Raw genomic sequence first — 22,537 nt, 5'->3', positions numbered from 1 at the left:
TGCACACAAAAAATGCTATCTTCAAAGTTGAGGACTTTATGAACAAATGAGTTTGAAAGTGTTTTGAATGGCTGAATACAATTTAAAATCATTCTAACAGCATGTTTAACTGTATTTGAACCACAGTTTCATACAGGGCATGATTTAATGATGGTTTACATAGTCAGATAAACATATCCAGGGAAGAGTTAAAAGTTAAAAGATTAATTAAAAGTTCAATGCAAAGAGCAAAAGCACCAAAAATGTTTACATCTTACCTTGGGACTGTCACAGTTTCAAAATGTGTTCTCATATTGTTTCGGATGCACTTCCACATCTTTTTCTGAACCTTTTCAGCATGCGCTGCCCACATCTGACATTCTTCCACATCATAAGAGTTATGGAGTCTCTCACTTTCTAATAACAATGATGCACGTATCAAGAAATAACAATTCCCATATTGAGAGCTGCTTTTTAGTACACTCTGGACATTCTGAAATTCTGGATAAGTACTCACATTTGACCTCCAATATATTTTGGAAAAATGTTATTAATTTAGTAACATTTTTAGAGTATGCTTCACCAACCCAGTTTGTTTTGTCTTTTAAACTATATATTTACAGAAGAATTTTACAACTATAGGTCATACTGATGATTTTCAGATAGTGATCCCAATCAGTTTTAGCTTTCACTGTTTGATCTTTAATCTGTGCTCATATCCATCCATTTTCTAAAAGCTTAGTCTAATTCCGGGTGGTGCAAAGCAGTACATCCTGGTCCTGCTTTTTGCACCCGTACATCCTGGAGGGGTCGACACTTTTAAGTCCCTTTCAATACCTTTCAATGTACGCTGCCTCCATCTAAATTGTGGGAAAGGAGTGTTGCATTGCTTCTTTTAAATCTGTCTTTTGAAAAAAAAATATTTAAAAGATGTATTTCATAGCAAGATTTTAGTCTTAATGGAATGTGATGAAATATCCTGGGTTTGTCATTTTCATCAGCTAAAATATGGCTTAAATGGCTCTTTATTTCACCTGTGATAATACAATGCCTGCCAAAAGTGCTGTGAAGTTTAAACAGATTTTCACAATTTAATATTTCTGAATATTAAAATTTCTCATGAATGAAATGACTTGTAAATTGAATTCCTTAGTGTTTCACTTTTAATAAAGTCAATTAACTTATATAGGTGTCTCTTGTTGGTGACATTTTTGTTGATGTTAGATCATAAAATTAGATCATAAAATTACTGTGAACATTTTACCCAATTTTACCTCAGTATCTGGGGTCTGTAAATGAAAGTCAAATGTTCAACGAAAAACGAAAAGCAATTTCAAATTCAAAAGATAATAAAAACTTAATCAGAATCATAGAAATTGTGAAATATGGAAAATATGGGAGATAAACTAGATAGGTTTAATTGTCAGCCAGCTGAGTTTGGATCTGCCATGAAAACTTCTGCATTAGATAATACAGTAGTTGTTTTAATATTTTCCTTTACGGCTGTCATATTTTTTTCTGTCACCTACAACTTCCAGAATGTTGGGGTGAAGACATCAAAATTCACAGTTCACACTGATGATTGAGACTGTGAAATTATAAAATCTACAACAAAAGAAATTAATCCTTTAACTGCACCATGAACAGAAATGCCAGATCAGAATTCGATTGGAAGTACAAAGATGAGCCAGAAGAACTTTGGAGCAAGAGTTTATGGACAGCTGATCCCATAATAAACCTTTACTGGTGAAGGAAAGGTTAAACTGTGGAGAAAGAAAGGGATCCAACATGTTGCAAGGAACACCACTTCATGGTGGAGGTAATTTTATGGACTGGGAATGCATGGCTACCGCAGGAACTGGTTCCTAATTTATTATTGAAAATGTAACTAAGAATGCCATTTATAGAGGTTTACAGAAACATTTTGTTTGCTTAAGTACTGTATATATACTGTACCATATATTTACAGTATAATTTACATGGGTATCAAATACACAAACTGTACCCAAACCATAAGTAAAATATAGACAGGAAAAAAGTTCAGTCCCTAAAATGTTATTTTAGTCACAAGCTGACTAAACAAGTTAAACACTATAAGGTATAATGAAAGAGTTCATAACTCAAGTTGTACATCAACTGAATTAATTCTGTGTCCTTCAAACCTATGGAGAGGCTAGCTTGTCATCCCTTCCAAGGCACTAAACACTAACTTTAATTAGAATATATGGAATACTGTGTCACAGATAAATAATGACACGTGGCATGAGTATGAAATACCTCACAGGCAAAGCACTGACCACAGAGATGCATCAGAAAAACAATAAAATAGGTCAGGACTGTCAAGCAAAATCTGTCGCACTCCAGTGCATCAAGTGCAACGCTGCAGTTTTTCATTTCAGCATCTCAAGGCTTATTTTCTGTACTTAGCCAACATGGTGATACACAACTTGTAAAGCAATGTAAATGTAGAAATGTAGAAATTATCAGCTTTGGGTAATGATAGAAAAGCTAATAAGATGTTATTAATTTGTTCATTTGGGAAGTACATTCTCTTTTAGTGCTTTGGGGTTTAGTCTGGTGCTTAAAAGAAAAGATGTTGTATAGTGTATTCTGTATGTATAATACATCAATGCATTCAAGATAATGGAATCTGTAGTTTTTTGGAGCAACCAGGAAAAATAATTCACATTGAATTTAATTTAAATGTGATTGGTCTTTTAATGTCAAAAAACATATAAAGAAGACAATAAACCTACCTTTTTGCAATTCTAATAGCTTCAGCTGTAATTCACTTTTCTGCTGAAATTGGCCCAGCTCCAATATCTCTGGTGGAAAAGTTTGCAAATTGGAATTTATCACAGCTATCTGGGACTTTAGGTTTTTCTACAAAGAAAAAAACAAACAAACTGGATGTTTTCTCCTGCTACACAACCAGAAGACACAAGCTGCAGCTATGGAGAAGTGTGTTTAAAATGGGGAACGCGATGCACTTTTTTACACACAGGATCGTTTCAGCCTATAATGTTGTTGACGTAAATGCAGCAATATTGGGCTATTTCTAGGTTTAACCAGTGGAGTTCTTCTGAATAAATAGTTATACGTGTAACTGAGAAGTGGGGGTACTTCATTATGAATTAGGCTTGTGAGAGTTTGGAACAAGCTTCCCAGCCAAGTTTCTGAAGCTTATATCCAGGTTTATTTCAAGAAACAGCTTCATGTCATCCTTGAATCAATTAGTTACTCCTAACTGCCAAAAGGGTTTGATGGGCCAAATGGCATCCCTCTGACCGCAGTATTTCATGTTTTCATATTCAGAGTGTTGGTGTTGGGTTTCCAGCTTATAAACAAATGTCTAAAAATCCAAGCCTATTGTAGTTAACTTTTGTGAAAGCTAACCAATTTAAGCTGTGATCCTGAACTGTTGATTGATGCTTAGTAGAACTTAGTAAACGAAACTATTCCTTTCTTATTCCTTGATCAATGTGTCTCACACCCAGCACAACTAAGTAAACACCATACAGTAGTACGATTCTTGTTCTGAAGCTCAGTGAACTTCATATGTTTGCCCTAACCAGGTGTTAACTATTGTATTTAGATTCTTAAAGACACTTCAATAGGCACTTCCAAAGCACCATAACATTATATAAGGAGTGTAGCTGTGTTCTTCCCCTATTGGCATTAGATTGTGAAGAGCACAGTGCTACACCCTAGACAGCACCTAACTCCTGCTGAGCCATAAAAGTGGTTCTTTTGCCACAGCAGAATTCTACACTGTCTGGGTATCAAGAGGCCGATGTCATTTCTATAAAATGCTCATTTGTATAAACCCCTGTTACATATTGTCACACAAACACCTCTTGTGTGGGGAGCGTTGGCTGTAGGACGTGTTGTTCACAGAGAGAAAAAAAAACACGATGGCAAGTCAGCCGTGAAACAAACCAAAAGGCCAGTTTTATTGAAGTTTATGCAGCTGGCCATACAAACAAAATCTTTTTAATAATTTTCACTCACACCTTGCTCTTATTTCTATACTCCTAACTCACTACAACCAACTCTTGACTCCCAACAAACCCTAGTGCTCACAACACCCTTTAAATAGGATTTGGGTTGTACCGTCAAGGATACAATAGGTGTAAAACATAAAATTCACAAGACTAACAATACATAGCACAGTAGTCCGGAGTACTTGGACACACAAATACATGAAACCCTTAACAATACATAGGACAGACATTCATTAGATCTTCTATACCTGGTTGCCATTTTTAGCAATAACATTAGGCTCTGATAACCTCCCCTCTCAGCATTCCAGCAATTGTATGTTCTGCTAGCTAAGTTTCAGGTATATTACCAGTCTCCTATCTGTTTGCAACCTTTTGACCTTTCTGAGGATCCCTTAAAACAAATAGGCACTGGCTTCTACGCAGGCTGAGAAACAAACAGGGTAAATTGGTGAGAACTGATGCACTCTAGTGTTTTAGAAAAAAAATAAGCTCTGTTAACTGCTGCCATCCCTGTCCTTGCATGTTCTATTTGTCAGTGACTGACTGTTCTGTCACACATATACAGATGCAGCCATCTAGAATGTGTGAGGTGTCAATAGGCTTGCTATAGTAGGCATCACAGTATACAGAGGATCCTTGTCCTTTCCCCAGGGGTCAAAAGCAGGACTGCACTATTCTGTAACACTGCCAGGTGGCAGAGTGAGGACTTAAATTTCCCAACCACCGTGCCACTGCAAATGGTGTGCTTTTAGTTAGGTTTAAGTACTGTATTTATGCAAAAAAAAATTAAAACTAATTATTTAAGAAATGTAAAACTAATCAATACTTCTCAAAGAAGCTTAATGAATTTAATGGTTTTCAGTGTTTATATACACAATAGGGGAATGCTAAAACATACACTGACATATATAAGGGAATGCTTTTATGTACAGTGCTTGTGTATGTATATAGCATTTACAAGACAATATGTGATCTATTACAATGACTTGCTTTTCAGAGACATTTGGCAATGCAGAATCCAACAGAATAGGATGTAGCCTTCATAGGAAGAATTGTTTCTGTTTTGTGGATTATTTGCTTTGTGTCAAGGTTTCTCCAGCTTTTACCAAAACCTTTGCTGTCTTAACTGGTATTGAGAGAAAAGTGATTGAAAGAAAGTCATACAGTGTATGTGAATACTTACAACAGCCTGTTGTACTGCTTGGTACTGTTTATATTTGTATCCAGCCATGAAAATGCAGCACATATAGGCACAGACAGCAGCAGAATCAGCCTTAAAAAGATGGACAAAAATTAAAACCTTCAAAGCTATAATAAGTCTTTCACTTAGATGCACTTTTACTAAAGCTTACAAGTAATGCGATGTGAAACAGATACTTTAGTTGGTTTAAAAAAATCTGAAAGGTCTCAATAGGAAAAGTTTTGACCTGTGTCCAGCATTTTCTCCCTATGCTCATACACCAGCATAAAAACCTCGACTCTAAATGCAAGAAACGTAAAGAAGCTTGGAAAGGTGAATGCAGGAAATAAGATGGGACAGAGAAAAATCAATGTATAAGAGAGTGAACAAGACTAATGACTTGGTATAAGCATACAGTATATGCTGCCTGCAAATTTGAGTGACTTATAATGTTTTCCATACTTTTCCTTATTTAAGAAAAAACTCAACTGAGAAAGAATTAGAAACAAAATATACATTACTTGGGAATATTCAATATTCTGTATAGCATCATTGTGTAAAACACTTTTTTTCTCTGAACAGCAAAATACAGTATTCAAGTACTGTATAACTGAGGATTGTAGCTAAAAATGCTGCATTACCTGTGACAGCCCCTCTGATGTGAATGAAGCAGAAACCTTCAAGAGATCCTCCATAGTTTTTAGTGCCAGGTTAACTGTCCACCTTTAAATGCAGAATTTGTTCCAAAAATACTGATAGTATAAAAAATAAATAATAAATTGATGAAAAGAGCTTTCACAGAAGAGATTCCAGTCTCGTTTTCCTTACCTGTCATTCAGAAGAACTTCAGTCGTGAATGTGCCAGGTAGAAAAGAGTTCACTAGGGAACACATTATGTGGCCATCCATCAGATCCTTCAAACTATTTACTTTTAGTTTTTTTCCAGATGCAGCCATCTATAACAAAAGAAAATAAAGAAAAATGCCATGTGAGAAACCAACAGTCAACCACAAGTGAACATACTCAATTCATTATTATAATGTGACAGTCACATGGGAACTGTCCTGGTTCACTGAAGTAAGCATGAGCCAGAGCCCACAGTTTTAGCTTTTTTACTGTCCAATATTACAGCCTTTATTAGCTTCCAAACCAAAATAACCTTTTGTATTTCCTTTTCTTTTCTCCTTTCTTGTGTCACACTTTTTATACCATAAACCAATGTGAGAATTATCATATTCCAAAACTATCCAACACAACCAGGAGAACGATTTACTGTACATGCAGGAACTTTAAACAAAGTCCAATTAAGTCTCAAAGGCTGCCTTCCAGGTGTAATTACAAGTTGCAAAGGCCACCTGCCACAAATAATGAAATTTAATGCACTGTAAAGCATTGTGGCATCCAAAAAATTATAAGACACAATACAAGAAAAATGCTACAGGTACTTGTGTTAATGAAAACTCAACTATACTGTAAGTCTTAACTTACAATAGCTAATTGGCTACAAACAGAATGTTATTTGCAGTTTAAAATAGTAAGCACATGAGTTTGTTGGTTGAATATTCATAGTCTTTGAGATAATGAAATGCTCAAGTAATGTTATTTTATCAACATTATATGCTCAGTGTTTTTTATTTGCTTTTAGTTTAACTGTCAAAATGAGCTGATTAAGATTTTGTACAGTTATTCAAAACATAATTTAAGTAATGGAAAAACTGTAAAAAATATAATCAACAGACGCACAAAATCAGCAAGGGAATTTAAGTGGAGAGCAGATTATTTACATCCAATAAGAGAATTTTGAAATCATACCAAAGGTATGATGCCAAGAGTTAGACTACCTACTCACGGGAGTTTTTATCCAACTGCATTTTACTTTGAGCCAGGACTGAACTACCATGTTTCAATCTTTCGTTTGCTGCTTGTACGTAGGCAGATAATTATCAGAATATCGATCAAGGAGACTTCATCCACAGCTCTATTAATGTTTTATTTAATTTTATGTTAGTTTGCTGCTTGTATCATGTTAGTAATTAAAAGTTCTAATTTCCAACAGTTCTAAAACACGATTTAACAAAGGTATAAATAAAGAAACAGAATTTAAGATATCTTTTTTTTTGCATTTTTTTTCTGTCTCAATGAAACAGACAGGCTTTATGTGACTTAAGAAGGAAGAGTCAATGATAGCTAATTGCATTTTAAGCAGAGGTATTGTAAAATGAACATTAAAAACATAAATCATTAAAAATAGTATTATCTAAGTGTTTGGCCTGTTGTGATAATTTATGGTAAGTATGGACCACTTGAAGTATATTTAAATCCAATCTGGCCAGCAAGAGCAAATTGCTTTGTCCCACATGATTTGTACTAATTGTGGGTGGACTGGTCCCTATATTGGTCCCTTCTGGCTTCTCTTGGTCACTGTTCACATCACATTCTGAGGTTTTACATCTAAAACCTTTGCCTTTCTTTCCCCACAGCCCTAACACATTCCTTTTTGATTCTTGTGATACTTATTTTTGGAAATCCTGTAAAATATTTGGGTGTTAAAGCATTTCTTAGTACCAAATTTTCCAGAAGCACAAAATCTAATCATTTCTATACCACTTCTGTAATGCTGCTTAGCATCCACATTGTATATGAAGTTTTAATACTCAGCAGATCTGACTTGTAGACACTGTGCAAGGCTATACTTTTCACATTTTGAAAGTATATTACAGTAATATAAAGATACTGTATTACCCATTTAGCAATGCATTTAAATACGTGGCTAAATAATAGTTCTGAAATGTTCGTGCTTGAAATTTAAATATTTTCCCTGCAAAAAACCAACATTTTTCTCCCCTTACACTAACTGTTATAGTCTGCTTTTCATTCATCTATCACTAAGATTGTGTGCAGGTTAAGGCCAAGATCTCCTATTGCAAATGCTTCACTATAGAGAACGCCTGATTTATACAGTACAAAACATAAATTTACCCAGGCAGACTGTGCAAATGTAAATATCACAGAGCCAATCTGTGAAACCCTTTAGCTCTAAAATCTCAAATTTATTCTCCAAATTAATCAGCAGACAATGTATGCAGTAAAGTACAAGCTGCTACTAAAATCCAGTAAAAACTGTAGTAATGTTCTGCAACACATGCTTGAAAAAGGATACTGAGGTTTCAAAACTGCTAATTTGTAAGAGCAGATTGTGCTCCAGACTTTTGTGTCAATTTTGTGGTCAGGATGTTAGAATATTTACATATCCATTCTCATGCATGTAATGTGATGCTTAAAAAAAGCAATCCATTGTAATCCTTTTGCAACATTTTGCAACCATAAAAACAAAATAAATGGCTACAAAAATGATTAAAGATGACAAAATAAAAATTCCACTGTAGAAACAGTTAAAAATATCCCCGACTTGGCTGCCAGTGACCCCAGCTGCAAGATACTAGGCTTGATACTAGGCAAGATACTTAGCTACAGTAGCCCCAGGCTTCCCCAAATTAACAGCTATGCAAAGACCTGCTCTTGATTAGTTGCCAGCTGTTGGCTTGGCAGCTGCATGCAATTGTCTTTTACCAATCTATGCTCAGAGCACTTGGGTCCCTGATCAGCAAAGCAGACATTCAAACTCATGAATTGCTCTGAGTGACAACTTATCTAGTCAAGCATCTAGCTAACATGTCATTTTGTAACCTTTTATATTTTACTAGAACAGCACAATTCTGAAAACCTATTCAGTAGATTGGAAGTGAAAACGTTTTATAAGTTACAGTACATGACTGTCTTACCAACTAATCTACAATTCAACAATCTACTGTGTGGAGTTAGTGTTACATAAATTCTAAATTGGTATTCTAGTTTAATAACCTTGCATACATACGTAAGTGTATTAGCATGTGTATGTACTGTATGTATTTTAACAGTACTGTAGTATTATGAAAACAATAATACAGCCTATACACTACTGTACAGTATACAAAATAGATTAAATTTAATAATAAAACACAGGGAACACAGCAGATGCATAGCTCTCATGTATAGCCTTCTCTCTGCCTCTGAATGCATAATTCAAAGATTCATTCTTGCCATACATATGTGCCAAACTGGTCACCGTCATCCTACCCCTTAACTTATTTAAAATCCCAGTTGTTAAATCCACATCAAGTAGGTAGCTGTGTCAGCATGTCTAGGCTGCAAAGGAACAAGTAAAGGTTTGTTCCATGCTGAAAAGAAAAGAGACACAATGTTTCGGCTGTGGAGCCTTCTTCAGGTGTGAAGAAAAAGGCTATAGAAAGCTCCACAGCTGAAAGGTTCTGTCTCTTTTCTTTTCAGCTCCAAATCAAGCACTTTTCTTTCTACTACTTGTTTCTTTCCCCTTCATACTTGTTTTCAGTTTACGAGCAATATTGAGGGCAAGACCGTACAATAAGAAAACACCAGCATGCAATGGGATCGGTAAGCATAGCTCAGGTGTGTTGCATGCCAGATTTGAATTTGTGAAATTTCCCAAATTTGATTTTTAATTTATTTTTTTGTCGCTAACCACATGTACACAAATTTGCATAAAAATATTTCATGTACTGTATATCATTGATAAGCTCTTTATGAATCACTTGGTCAGACCAAGTGAAGAGCTGATCAGTTCATTTTAAATTTGGAGTGTCCCTGTCAATTAGCCTCTGTATCAGTGCAAAAATAATATAATCTTAAGCATCATTAACCTATTAAAGAGAACTGCCTGTATCACAGGGAAATGTAACACTTCATACAGGAAGAAACAAAAATCCTAATGATGAAAACAAGAAAAACTAAGATCTGAATTCACAAATTTTTCAGTCCACAGCCGAAACGTTGTGTTCTCTTTCTTCTTTTTTTCAGCATGGAATAAACCTATTACTTGTTCCTTTGCAGCCTACGCATGCTGACGCAGCTACCCACCTGAACTATGCAGTCAAATGTTTTCTTGAATTTTGAGTCCTCAACATAACGGTGTTTTAAAACTGCTGCACATTTTCAAAAACAGATCCAAATATTTGGTGTTTCATGGTGGATCAGTTACAAAATCTCACTGTGATATACCCAGGGTAATCAAAGTAATCCAAACCACATACTGTACACATAAACAAAAAGGCTACACTCTTCCTTGAGTTACTAACTTGACTTCTGAAGTGTCCCTTGCTGTATTTGAAATAAGGCTACTCAGTGGCAGAGAGAACACAGAATTGAGAGAGGTGTTTTCCTTACGGGAAATCCAGTAGTGTTTAAGCATCTATCTGCTGGTGACCAGTGCCTTCCATTTCAAAAAGTCATTTTGAAGTTAACCAGTGAGCAGTTTAGACCGGTTTCTATTAATAAATAGATATCCAGAACACTAGAAACAATTTGCCATTTTCTACTGGAACCAGCTGCAATTTCCACTGGAGTTGCCAAGGAGGTTTTCCGACAAACTGTTTAAAGTGACATTGGAAGAACTTTTCAAAACACCTGGTTTGGAACATACTGGGCTATAGATTAATGGAAATTATTTAAAAGATTTATGATTTTCTGAGCACATCAAAGGATTTTCACCAGAAGAATTAGAACTACAAGTAGAAGGATATAATGAAATCAACAGCAATGCAGGAGTTAAATGAATGAAAAAGACCAAAGTAATGTCTCATGAGTACACACAATCAATGGAGATTGAAGTTCATAGAACTAAGGTTAAGGTTTATGTATATTTGGAAGAAGTAAAGTCACCAAATGGGGCATGAAATCAAATAGCATAGAGCACTTCTGGATGATTCAGTGCATTCCGGAAAAGAAAAGTACTTTTGTACCTCAAAAGGAAAGCCCTCAGTCGATATGCAATCATATGTATGCACCAACAATTCTCAAAATTCTGAAGTAGGTGAAGATGCTTACAGTATTTACACCTTTCTTTCATCACAAAAGCTATTCATTTTGCAACAGACTATTCATTCTAACAGCTGTTTTCCATTGACTTTTATCATGTCTCAAGAACCCAGTCAAGCACATCCTGTTCTCTAGCCCTCTGTTTCATTCCCTCTTTTGTTCCTTCCTACTGTATCTTCTGTTTACCTCATTCACCCAATTAGTAACGGAACTTTTCAATCATTGTCAGTGCACTTAACTTTTGTGAGTTAAGGCCAAGCGTTCAGACTGCTTGGTCCACTGTTTTCAAAACAAAGTAATAATAAAATAGGTGGCATAGTGGCCACTGCAGAGCTGGATCCCTGGAAATTGAACCATCCTGTTAGATGCATGAAGGTTACAGTATATGTTCTTCCCATGTTCAGTTTTTGGCAGGAGCTCATGTTTCCTCTCACATGGCAAAATACACATTTTAGGTTAATTGGCTTCTGGGAAATGTAGTCCTTGCGTGAGTGTGCAAGTTTGTGTCTTTATGTGGCCTGCAATGGATGCACATCCTATAAAGGGAGTATCCTGACTTGCACCTGTTGCTTGCCAGGACAGACTCTAGCTGCCTCGCAACCCAGTATTGGATAAAACTGGTTATGGCAAAATGTGATGTATTCAGTATTGTATTTTTTGTAAACGTTTGGTAGTTTCACTGAGTGGTATCACATGTAACTGAAGTGATGTGGAAAACAAAATAGACACCCCTTTGTCACATCACTGTAAGCAGCATATGTTCATTTATCCTACTGTTAATCACGACAACTACATAGGATTAATGGCCCTATGAAAACTCAAGAAATTAGAAGGTTATGATATCAGATTTGAACTATGAAATAATTACAACACATTGTATTATATATTATATTTAGCAAGGTAATATGCTAACAAATGTTAATACGACTAATTAGGCAAATATTATAAAACTCATGGAAATATCCTAAAATAAATCTGGGTCACGTACAGTGAACTGACATTATTCATATTTATTATTAGATAATTTGAGCAACTAAGCTCTGAACAGTGGCCAGCGATGTTTTTCAATATGCTTCTATGGGGGTGGGGGAGAGGGGAACTCTGCAAAAGAGGTACAGTAACTACAAGTATAGCAGTTCAGATTTTTGGTGCACAGGACAGGCATGTCAATTAAAGTTTATATTTTATAATATGCATAGTTAGCTAACAGCATAACTTGTACCTTGATCTCATCAGATCTCACAGGCTAGTCAAGCCCCAGCCTATACTGGGATGGGAGACATACAGTAAAAGGAAATTCAAGTAGCTGCTGTGGTAGACAACTGTTACATTACTATTGCAGATAAGCAGGTAGCAAAAGTCTAAACCAATGCCCTAATATGATCACTGTGCTATAGCATGTACCGTCTTTCAGATGAGATGAAAAAAGACCCTGACTTCTTGGTTATTAAAGATCTGATAACACTGGTATGAGTATTAACTCCCATGTTCTGCCTTGGCCTTCAACTACCTGGCCTACCTACGTTTCCTCTCCATTCAGTGAATTCATTTCTTACTTCTCCACATGAGGTACTCTGTAGTGTAGCTGCTGGTACGGTATATTATGGATTTTATCCAGGTTGATGCTGCACTTCAGTGGTAGATTACGTAGATTCCCAATATGTGAAGCATATTTGGATCCTTTGACATGAAAAAAACATACACATTCAAGATTATCTAAATTAAAACAATCACATAATTTCAACAACTGATTAATTTTGTTTTGCTCAGATCTGAATATGCTGGTTCATATTTTATATTGAAGACAATATTTTACAGCTCTACTGTAAGTAATATTAAATGAGAATTTTACAACTAGGTTATTTATAGATTCCCAGCATTCAAGGGTAGACAAACCATATTTATCTATGTCCAAAACCTCCTTCTATATAACCCATTCATCACCACCACTATGTCGGGTTCGGCCATAGTTTGCATGATCTTTAAGGAGTACCTTACTTTCTGTGGCATATTATATTTCTAAATATCTAGGAGGTTTAAACACCCTTTGTTCCTATCCAATGGTGACTTCACCTTTTTAATTTTATGAGATTTCCTCAATTCTCTGAGACCTTCTTTCAAAAATGTACTGAATAACAAACTTTCCCAAATAAAAAGTAGTGGAATGGCTCCCATAAGTAAAATCCTCCGATCTTTTCTTTTCTGAAATTTACTGGACAAGTTTGTCAGAAGAAATTCCCTCTATCTGTGGTCTAAATAGGCTCATTTTAATAACCAGTTAGGATGCCATATCCGTATATGGTTTCAGTTGGATCTTATTAAGAATACTAATGCTGCTTGGAAAAATGCTAAGACTAGCTGGGATAGTAAGTTTCCCTACAAAGTTCCCTCCTGCAATCAGGAGTTCAACACTAGACTAGTTGAGCAAATCCTGACTTTTGCTGTTTATAAAATAATGCTATAATATATCCTTTGAGCCTAATCAATACTTCTCTAATGCTCTAAAAGTCATATGCAGATTCAATTTGGTTAATTGATTTTTATGTAGAGAAACTGCAGGCATGGGAAACAGGAACCCCTGAGAATTACCTATGATTTGCATTAATTTTCTCGTATTACGTGCTTTTTGCCCATGTCTTGGTAAATCTAGTTTAATCTCTGCATATTAAATTTAATAGCAATGAGTCCAACCTTTTCATTAATATCTTACTACTATATATATATAAATAAACGTAATAATGGAATAGACTTTTAAGTTTCATCCAAAGAGCTTTTATTTAGTATTAATAAAATAATTATTGAAGAATGCATTCCCCTTTCTTTCGTGCCTATATATATTTTATATACCAATAATTTGTGAAACACTTTATGATCCATCTTCTTCAGGTGTCTTGGCAATGTATGGATTGCCTTGACCACCTCTATATAAAATATTTTATATTCAAGTGTTTGTCATTTTCTCATAATTTAGAAAGGTTTCTTTCTAAATTATGAATAAAATAAATAATCCACATCAGTCATAGAGAGTAATTTCACAATTATAAACAGCACCCCAAACTCACAATTTGAAATAAAATTATTTAGATGTTTCATTAATATTGTAGGAATTCTTTAAGCCTTTTGTCATTGGATAATACATCTGGGTATTAGTAAGCGTGTGTATTTTTACTTTCTTTGAGCAATTTCAACAGGATACAAACCACAATTTACATATGACTTTATATGCATCCCATATCACTAAATAAGCAAACCAACACCATATCTACTCTCTATATAATTTTGTTTCTGTTGCAGCATGTTCTGCAAACACTAGATTTAATTACATTTTTTATTATAGTTATTTACTTCCTAGCTGGAATGTTTAATGTTACAGATGCAGTGAGATGAGAGAAGTAAACAGCAACTGGAGAGTGATATGAATAAATGAGATTCTCATCTTTTCCTCTATAGAACATTATGTGTAACCAAGAGTTACCAATAAAATTTAAAATCATGTTATTTATAATTGATCTTCAAACATCATATATTTTAGGTTCTTACATAAAATACCTGTTAGATCCTTTGAAAGTTTTATATTTGAGGGACAAGCCCTATTTGAGCAAAGACTGAACAGCATCACAATCTCTTAAAAGCTCTTAGTGGCATTTCCAGAGTAGCTTGGAAAGAGATTGGCTGTGTATAGTGAAGGGAGAGAAATGATACAGGCAGAAGGGAAAAAGACAGTGATTTGAGAACTGAGAAAGCTGTGCGAAGGCCATCTGAAAAAGAGCTCAAGTCCAGCGGAGAAAAAGGCTGCCTGGTTAGCAACAGCGGAAAAAAACTGGAACAGAAGCACTTCAGGAAAACAAATAGGAAAAACCAGCTAGAGAAAAATAAAGGAGGCACTGAACAGATTGAGTCTTCAGAAAGCTAGTGTTAGTAGCAGGGATGAAGGCAAGTGTCAGTACTCTAAGACAGGAGAAGAAACAGGCTTCTAGATATCAGCTAGAGAAAGTGGATTAGTCGCTTCAGTATCTCAATGTCAGAGCACTGATCAGTGCAGAAAGGTGTCTTAATAGCCATGCTAATGAGCTGATTAAGAACTTATTTGACTGCCTGATTGAAAGGTTGTTGGTCGTATTGACAGGCATCCCAATTTTGTGCACATGGATTCGAAGGAAGGCTGTGAGCTAGTGTGAAGTATCAGCCATATGATACAACATTCATGTTCATTTTACAGGTCAGGTAAATTCCAGGATGTAACAGCTGTATTTTAAACTACTAATGGCAGATATAAGCAGTTGTACAATTAAAAAAACTTGAACAACAGCAACAGAAAAAAAAACTAGACACAATGTGTTTGTAATTCACAAGATTGCTATATAGAAGCTCCTTATCATAGTGTTTTTATTTTTATATTAATAGATATTAAAATAAATGGAGAGTTCATTGTTTCAGGTCCTGTGCAATCTGCATCAAAGAGGAAAAAAACAATTCTAAAGACATTAAAAACTGAAGAAGTAAAAGGGGAACATACCTAATGGGGCATATTAAATCAAAAGTGGAAACTGAAAAGTGAGTTTATACTAATGCATTTCCATTAGTGGAATATCTTTTATGACCCCATTCACACATACAATTACAGTATTATTAATGCCATAAACCATTTCTAGTTTAATAATGAACTTCTCTCTCAATCATATGACAGAGAAAAACACCAAAAAGTGCAACAAAAATATGTATATTTATATTCAGTAACATAAATGATTATCAATGAGCAGGGATTTTCACCTAAAAGTAGGGAGTGCAGATTGCAAAAAAGTAGCAGGATACAGTAATATGGCTCTTTAAACAAAAGTCAAAAACTGTACCATCCTGTGACAGACCATATTCATCTTCAGTGCAGGAGCATGTAACAACAAACCATACATTTCCAACAGCTTCTCTAGACTGCAAGCCAAATGCATTAACCACCAAACACTGTGGGTCCTTTCTATATCAAGCATTACAATAATTACACCCCTATGAGAATGTGATTCTAACCCCCTTACCAATCATCTAATTAATAACCTAGGGAATCTATAAATAACCGCCTTTTAACAGCCTCTAGGGGCTGGACAATTGTTAGATAGTCCCCTCAAAGACTGGACTGCCACATATTTTTTCACTTTTTATTTCTTCACTTGTCATATGTAGATCAATCTGTAGGTTTCATAGTGGCTGACCCAGCTCACATAAAGGAGGTAAAATAAAGGTAATTACACTGGCTCAATATGCCTTATTTTTTCACAATTTGTCTCCATATCTGAGTAATTTCAAGATTATTAGGTGACTTGGTGGATTTCCATTGGAAGTTTTCGGACTCTGAGCCCTTTCAGACCTCAGGTTTCAAGGTATTCTTTCAAATTCTTAGTTTAATCTCTTGGTATGTTTAAAAAATTCTTAGAACTTCAATAGTGAATGTCATACTACTGCATGTCTCCTTTCCATGCCTTTAATTAAGCAAATCACACATTAATTCGCCCTTATTCACTGACTGTCCAAGTCATGTATTTTCCTCTATTCAGACAAGTTATTCCTTACTTTGCTTTGGATAACTAACAAACGACAGCAGTCTGTCTTCTAAATCCAACCTACTGTATATCTGTATTCAGCTTCTGTACCAGCTGTATTAATGTTGTTCTGGATCTGTGCCATTGTTTCTTGTAGAGAATGTGGACTTTGGTCCAGGACATTTTGTTTCTGAAAGAGATTGCTCATGTTTTTGTCACCACCTCGTAATGGGCTAGGTGGTGACAACTATGGACACAGTACAGCAGAAACCATAACTGATATTTTATTGTAATGCAAACTATACTTGAATGCCATCAAAGATTCACATTTTTCCTTATATCACCATTAATATAATGGGTATATATCCAGATTTGTCCAAATGTATGACAGAATTAGCAATCCTTTTTCTGATATATTAAATAAATCCAAACATTTTGACAGTGAATGTAATTTACTTGTGATTCTTCTAGATTTTTAATATAATGCACCCTTATATGGTTTAAAAACAAGTATAAAATAATAAGTGAATGCCATAGACTTGAATTCAAATTCAAAATGCTTTTTTACACATCAGGATGTAGTCTAATATGGTCTATCATGAAAAAGAAAATGTAACCAACAGAGGAAGGGACATATCCACTCAGGGATTGCTGGCAGAGTTCATCCACATAACCCTGACTTTGTCACTCCCCAAGTTTAAGGTACACACACTACAATAGTATTTTTATATATTTCTAAAATGAAAATAAAGTCTTGGTCAGCATGATGTAACAGGCCTTAGTGCTGCTTTACAGCTCATGTTTTGTGGGTATAATGTGTTTCATAGAACATGAAATTCACCAGTTAAATGAAACTATAGGCATAATGGTTCATGGCTACATAAAGACCTTATAAGGCATTCATTAGTTTTACTCATGCTCTGAAAGATGGCATTTGCTATCAGACAATACAATATACTTATGTTCTGACATTGGTTGTTGATTTGCAGGGTGAAAGAATTGTGTTGCCTAGTACTGTATATGTTTTTTCTGAGACATGATTGCATATGACCTTTTTGTTTTTAACGTTTTATTACTTCATATCAATAAATACTGAATTTTATTCTAAAAAATATCACATGACTACATCTTTATGGGCAATCATGTTAACAATTAGTTAAAATAGGATGTAGGCCAGAATGGCTCTCTGTATTGTGCATTAACTGTACACAGACTGATGTTTAGAAAGCCAAAACACACTATGTAATCTAATAGCACCGAAAAGAGTATTTTGAAAGCCTCTGAGATCCTTATAATAAAATACAACATGAATCTTATGTGAAAGTTTAATTGTAAAAATCACATACAGAAAATAAAATCTACACCCCTTTGAGGTTTTGTTGCAAGATTAGATTATAGATCTATCTTATGAATTCTATTTTATTGAATTCATAGTAGCGTAGTGAAAGAAATTGTAGATGCCACGCTGTCCTGTAAAAATATTCAGACTATTGCACATTTTTCATGTTTTATTGATATAAGGCTTGCAGTCATGTCACCTTGAAGTACAAATTAATGTGTTATATACACAAGCTGCTTCAAACATTCAAACATACTATTATAAAATATTAATATAAATAATATAAAAAACATAAATAGATCATTAATATGTAAAAAATTGGAAAAGACGTGATTGCATATATATTCAAACCCTTTAATGTGCAAATCTAAATTAACGTAGGTGCAAAAAATCTCCTTCTTGACCCAAACAATTAGTTTAGTGGCCTTTATTTACTGCATGTACAATAATAGCAATTCACCTGATTTGACAATAAATACACCCATCTCCATAAGGTTCCTTAATCAGATAGTGAATGCAACCAAGATTCTGAGCTTTTTAAACAACTACAGTATATAAAGGCACAGATCAGCAGAAGGATATAAAAACCTTTCAACATAAAAACCTTAATATTTTATCTGATGAAACATAACATTAAGAAGTGGAAGGCACCAGACACTGCCTGGGTTGGGCTGTCCCTCCAACTACCTACAATACATACTATGATCTATGTGTATATTAGTCCTGATGTAATTAACATCTTTTTAATTCCTGAGTGAACTATCAGCTTGCTATTATTGGCTTGCTATTCATGATTTGGTATTATATTAATAAATTGTATACTGTATTTGCACATCCAAGTGGAGTTAGCTACTGCTTGTTATTCTGTCCAGTTGAATCCTTCTCATTCTAATTGGTAAGTAATTCAAAACCCTGATATCACAATACTAAATTGTAAAATTGTGCCATTCATCAGCAAGAAGGTTTTGGTAACCATTCACTTGTAATAAAAAGAAATAAATTAAATAATTTGAAGAAGCAAATGAATAAAAATGAAAAACCTATAACATAAAATATAACCTGTAACAATACTTTTACCGTACTTTGTTAGTGTAACAAAGTAACAGTGTAGTAAAACCTACATTATTTGTGGTGATTATACATGACTGTTATCCTAGACTGAGCATAAAAGTCTCATACTGTATTTCTCAATTAGGTTTTATTAGAGTATATGCATCTAAACAGCCACACCAGTCAGTATGTCAGCCATAGAACTAAGTCCATTGAAACACGCATGACTATGGGAAGAAGAAGAGAACAGCCATTTGGTCATCATGTATCATATGAGAGAAAGTTCTTCAGTATTAGGTCTGTAGAAAACAGATTGTGCCTGTTTTGCTTCCATATTATGGAGCCTTTCACTTTACATATGCCCTCAATCATTCCTTCTCTATGTACAGTACAGGCCCTCTATGTGCATAGTTCTCAGATAGTACAAAGGAACATGTTCACAATATCATCTGTCCGTCAGATGAGACGGAGCTTTGTTTAATTAGTGTTCCACTAAGTCCTGAACTTGCTGCTGAATTACCCTGCCATCTTGATCCAATCTTTACTCACTATCTAGTGGATTGTCTCCCGTTCGTTTTTTCTGCTGGTTTATTCAATGTCCCTACCTTTCCAGTCATCTGTAAAATTCTTCATTCAGATACTTCCAATCCCAGCTTCTTACTCATGGCTGATACCTCTCAGAACGTTCCTCAACAAGCATTAACTGCCTGATTCCCAGCTTGTATTTTGCTACCTTTGCTAACATTGATCACAACATTTCCCTCATTACGACAGCAGGATCAGGTGCCTGGCTTTCCAAAGCCAATCTTCAAAACTATGTGCCTTTAATCAAATCTTTAGCATATCTTTGGTATATAGTGGCAGGGTAAATTTTACTTTTCAGTTCACTTAACCAGCAGCCCAAAAATTTTCAACATCTCATCTGAGCCCTTTGCTGGATTCTGCCAAATAATTAGAAGCTTTCCTTTCTTCTTCATCTCCTTGATGATTTCCCTACAATAGATTTTCCTAAATCACCCCCTGCCAGTGCCTTGTCCACCCTGATCTCTGTTTTTCCAAATCTTGATCTTGCTAAGGAAAAGACTGCTGGTGCCTCTACAAGCTTAGATTCCTCCTGGGAATCCTTCTCAGCTTTGAAGAGTTTCCTGCCTCCTTGTCCTGCAACGAGCTTCATTTGTATCTCTCCACCTACTTGTCAGCTGTTGTACTAAAATAGGTCTATTGTCCTTTCTGGGACACCTCAACTATGCCAACTATTTTTAATATTTGTTACATACAACTTTTACTCCCTACATCAGTCCTTGTGAACCTCCTTATGAATTACCTCCAGATCATAACTGATTTCACTTTCAATTCCAGGACATTATAACACCATCTGGATTTTTCTCTGAACACTTTTGTGGCTATTCATTGCAAATAGGTGCAGTCACAATACATTCCTAATTATATCATCAATTTACACAATGGTATTTACCCAATACTGATATCCTCAAAAGTATTTTTTAAGTACCTAACAGCCTAGCAAAAGCCTTAGGCTAGGTCCTGGTGTTTTATTTTCTAAATTCTGCATTGGTGTTTGGGGTCCTGCTTGTCTGAGGCTAACCAAAACTGACGTTATGCCAAAACTCTTTATTCCTACAATAAACTTTTGAATAAATATAAAACATTTCTGATTGGTTGTTATTTCTTGTGAAGATGAGTTTGTAAAGCTTTTCACAAGAGAAAGTGATTTGCACCTCATTGTAGAGGTACACATTTGCACACGTCCTAAAGCTTTGGTAAATATGCATGACTTGAGTATCAAAATATCTTGCTCTCTACATCACTTTTGTGATGTACTATTATAGAAAATTGGCCTTGTATATATAAAGTATACCATATATCAGTATTTACTAAACTTAACGAAAGATCTTAAGCTCCTCCCTTTCCTTTGGACAGTATTGCTTCAAATGTTTTTGATGTACTGAGTATTCCATTTTAGAGATTTTAATGGCAATTAGCAGCAAGATTATACAAGATGATTTCTGAGGCCAAAATCTCTGCCAACTATACTTAAATTTACAGTACTGTATATTGCTGGGGTAAGGAATGTAAAGGATATTTTCTGATTTAAATGATTGCATACAAAGGTGTTTAATATAGTGCATATGCAGCATGTTTTGTGGTCAACCCCTTTTCATGTTCATACAGCTTATAAAGGGAATGTAATTGTATTTCATTATCTTTGTTTGGATAGATGAGTCGCAGGGTTAGATCCACATGATCCAGACTTGGCCTGGAATCAAGCCTGCAGCACACACTGAAGGATTTTATGTCCTGCCAACTTACTGAGTCTTCCAGCATCCTGCTATTTTTACACCTGCCTCCAGCAGTTGAAAGCAGCAGAACAGAAGGTATATTCCTTCGTTCCTTAATTTGTTTTCATCACAGACATTACGGTGCTAGATATTACATCTCATTACACAACAAAACATCTAAAAAAAAAGGTTGGTGATTAATTCTATTGGGACACTGTAGATGGCTTATGAGAGTGATATAGATGTGGTTATTGTGCATAAAGCAATTTGTCACACAAATAACAGAGGGAATCAAGGAATTACATAAGATCTAAAAAAGAGACAATAGCAATGTATTGACTATTTTGGACTCTTTATCACTAATTTACAAATCCATGTATGTCTTTGTCTGTTTTTAAAATGATGTTTTTCTATCTTTTTTATAGGGATGAATTAATTTTGAAAGTTGATGTAATGCTACTTTTTAAAAAACAAAAATGGGGCATATTGTTTGAAGCATTTCTATGACAAATGCATGGGAAGTATTACAATATATTCTACAAAATAGTAGAATAATAAGTTAAAAAAGTAATTAAAAGAAAATATTCTTTTGCATATGATTAGATGAAAACAGGTTATGCACTATTATTATTGAAGTAATACATTACAGGTATAATGTGGCATAAGACTAGTATTAATATTAATCCTTTAAAATCCCCCCCCCAAAAAAAAAATTAAACGCATAGAAACAATCTTCATAACATCCAGCATGTTCTTAGAGAAAGAACGATTAGAATATATAAAAATGTTTCACGAACAACAGACTCTGGATTACCTGCAAATGTGTGTTTACCATATCCAGAATACACCGATCTGGTGAGGGATAGGATTTCCAGCTTCGTAAAAGTAATTTGCTGCTGTACGTTTCTGGTAGATCTTGGCCTAGAAGAGACAAAGTTTTAATTAAAATGTTTTTCTCAGCTCTACATAAAGGTGTTTTGTTCTGCATAACATAATAAATATTATAAATGAGATGAAGGAATTCAGCTAATTTAGCATTGTTTTATAACTTGTCACATGAAAATAAGTGTAGAATATATATATTTTTAAAAATGCTGATGTCTGATATAATTGTAAGCAGGGTACAACTGCTTCATTATGCAAACTTTAAAAGACATATGCAACTGTTACTGAGCCACTACACTACATACACTTCATTACATACATCAGAGAATCCACTCTTGGAGTCTAAAATGTTATCATGAGTTAGATTGAAAGAGGTAGGTTCA

General features: G+C 34.8%; 1 protein-coding gene across 1 annotated transcript in view; it reads right to left on the bottom strand.

Moving 5' to 3' along the window:
- LOC148829307 (uncharacterized) overlaps positions 1-22,537 on the bottom strand; it is a gene marked incomplete at its 5' end in the record, with an annotated part of 111,831 nt that overhangs the window by 79,173 nt on the left and 10,121 nt on the right. Inside the window, 6 exons of the mRNA XM_088922641.1 lie at positions 258-396; positions 2,736-2,862; positions 5,167-5,256; positions 5,805-5,886; positions 5,992-6,119; positions 22,084-22,190. Coding sequence (XP_088778767.1) covers positions 258-396; positions 2,736-2,862; positions 5,167-5,256; positions 5,805-5,886; positions 5,992-6,119; positions 22,084-22,190 — 673 coding nt within the window. The remainder of the gene's footprint in view (positions 1-257; positions 397-2,735; positions 2,863-5,166; positions 5,257-5,804; positions 5,887-5,991; positions 6,120-22,083; positions 22,191-22,537) is intronic.

This window comes from Atractosteus spatula, chromosome 8 (assembly GCF_055471065.1).
Source record: "Atractosteus spatula isolate fAtrSpa1 chromosome 8, fAtrSpa1.hap1, whole genome shotgun sequence".
In the NCBI taxonomy this organism is placed as follows: domain Eukaryota; kingdom Metazoa; phylum Chordata; class Actinopteri; order Semionotiformes; family Lepisosteidae; genus Atractosteus; species Atractosteus spatula.
This window is presented reverse-complemented; position numbering and strand designations above follow the sequence as displayed.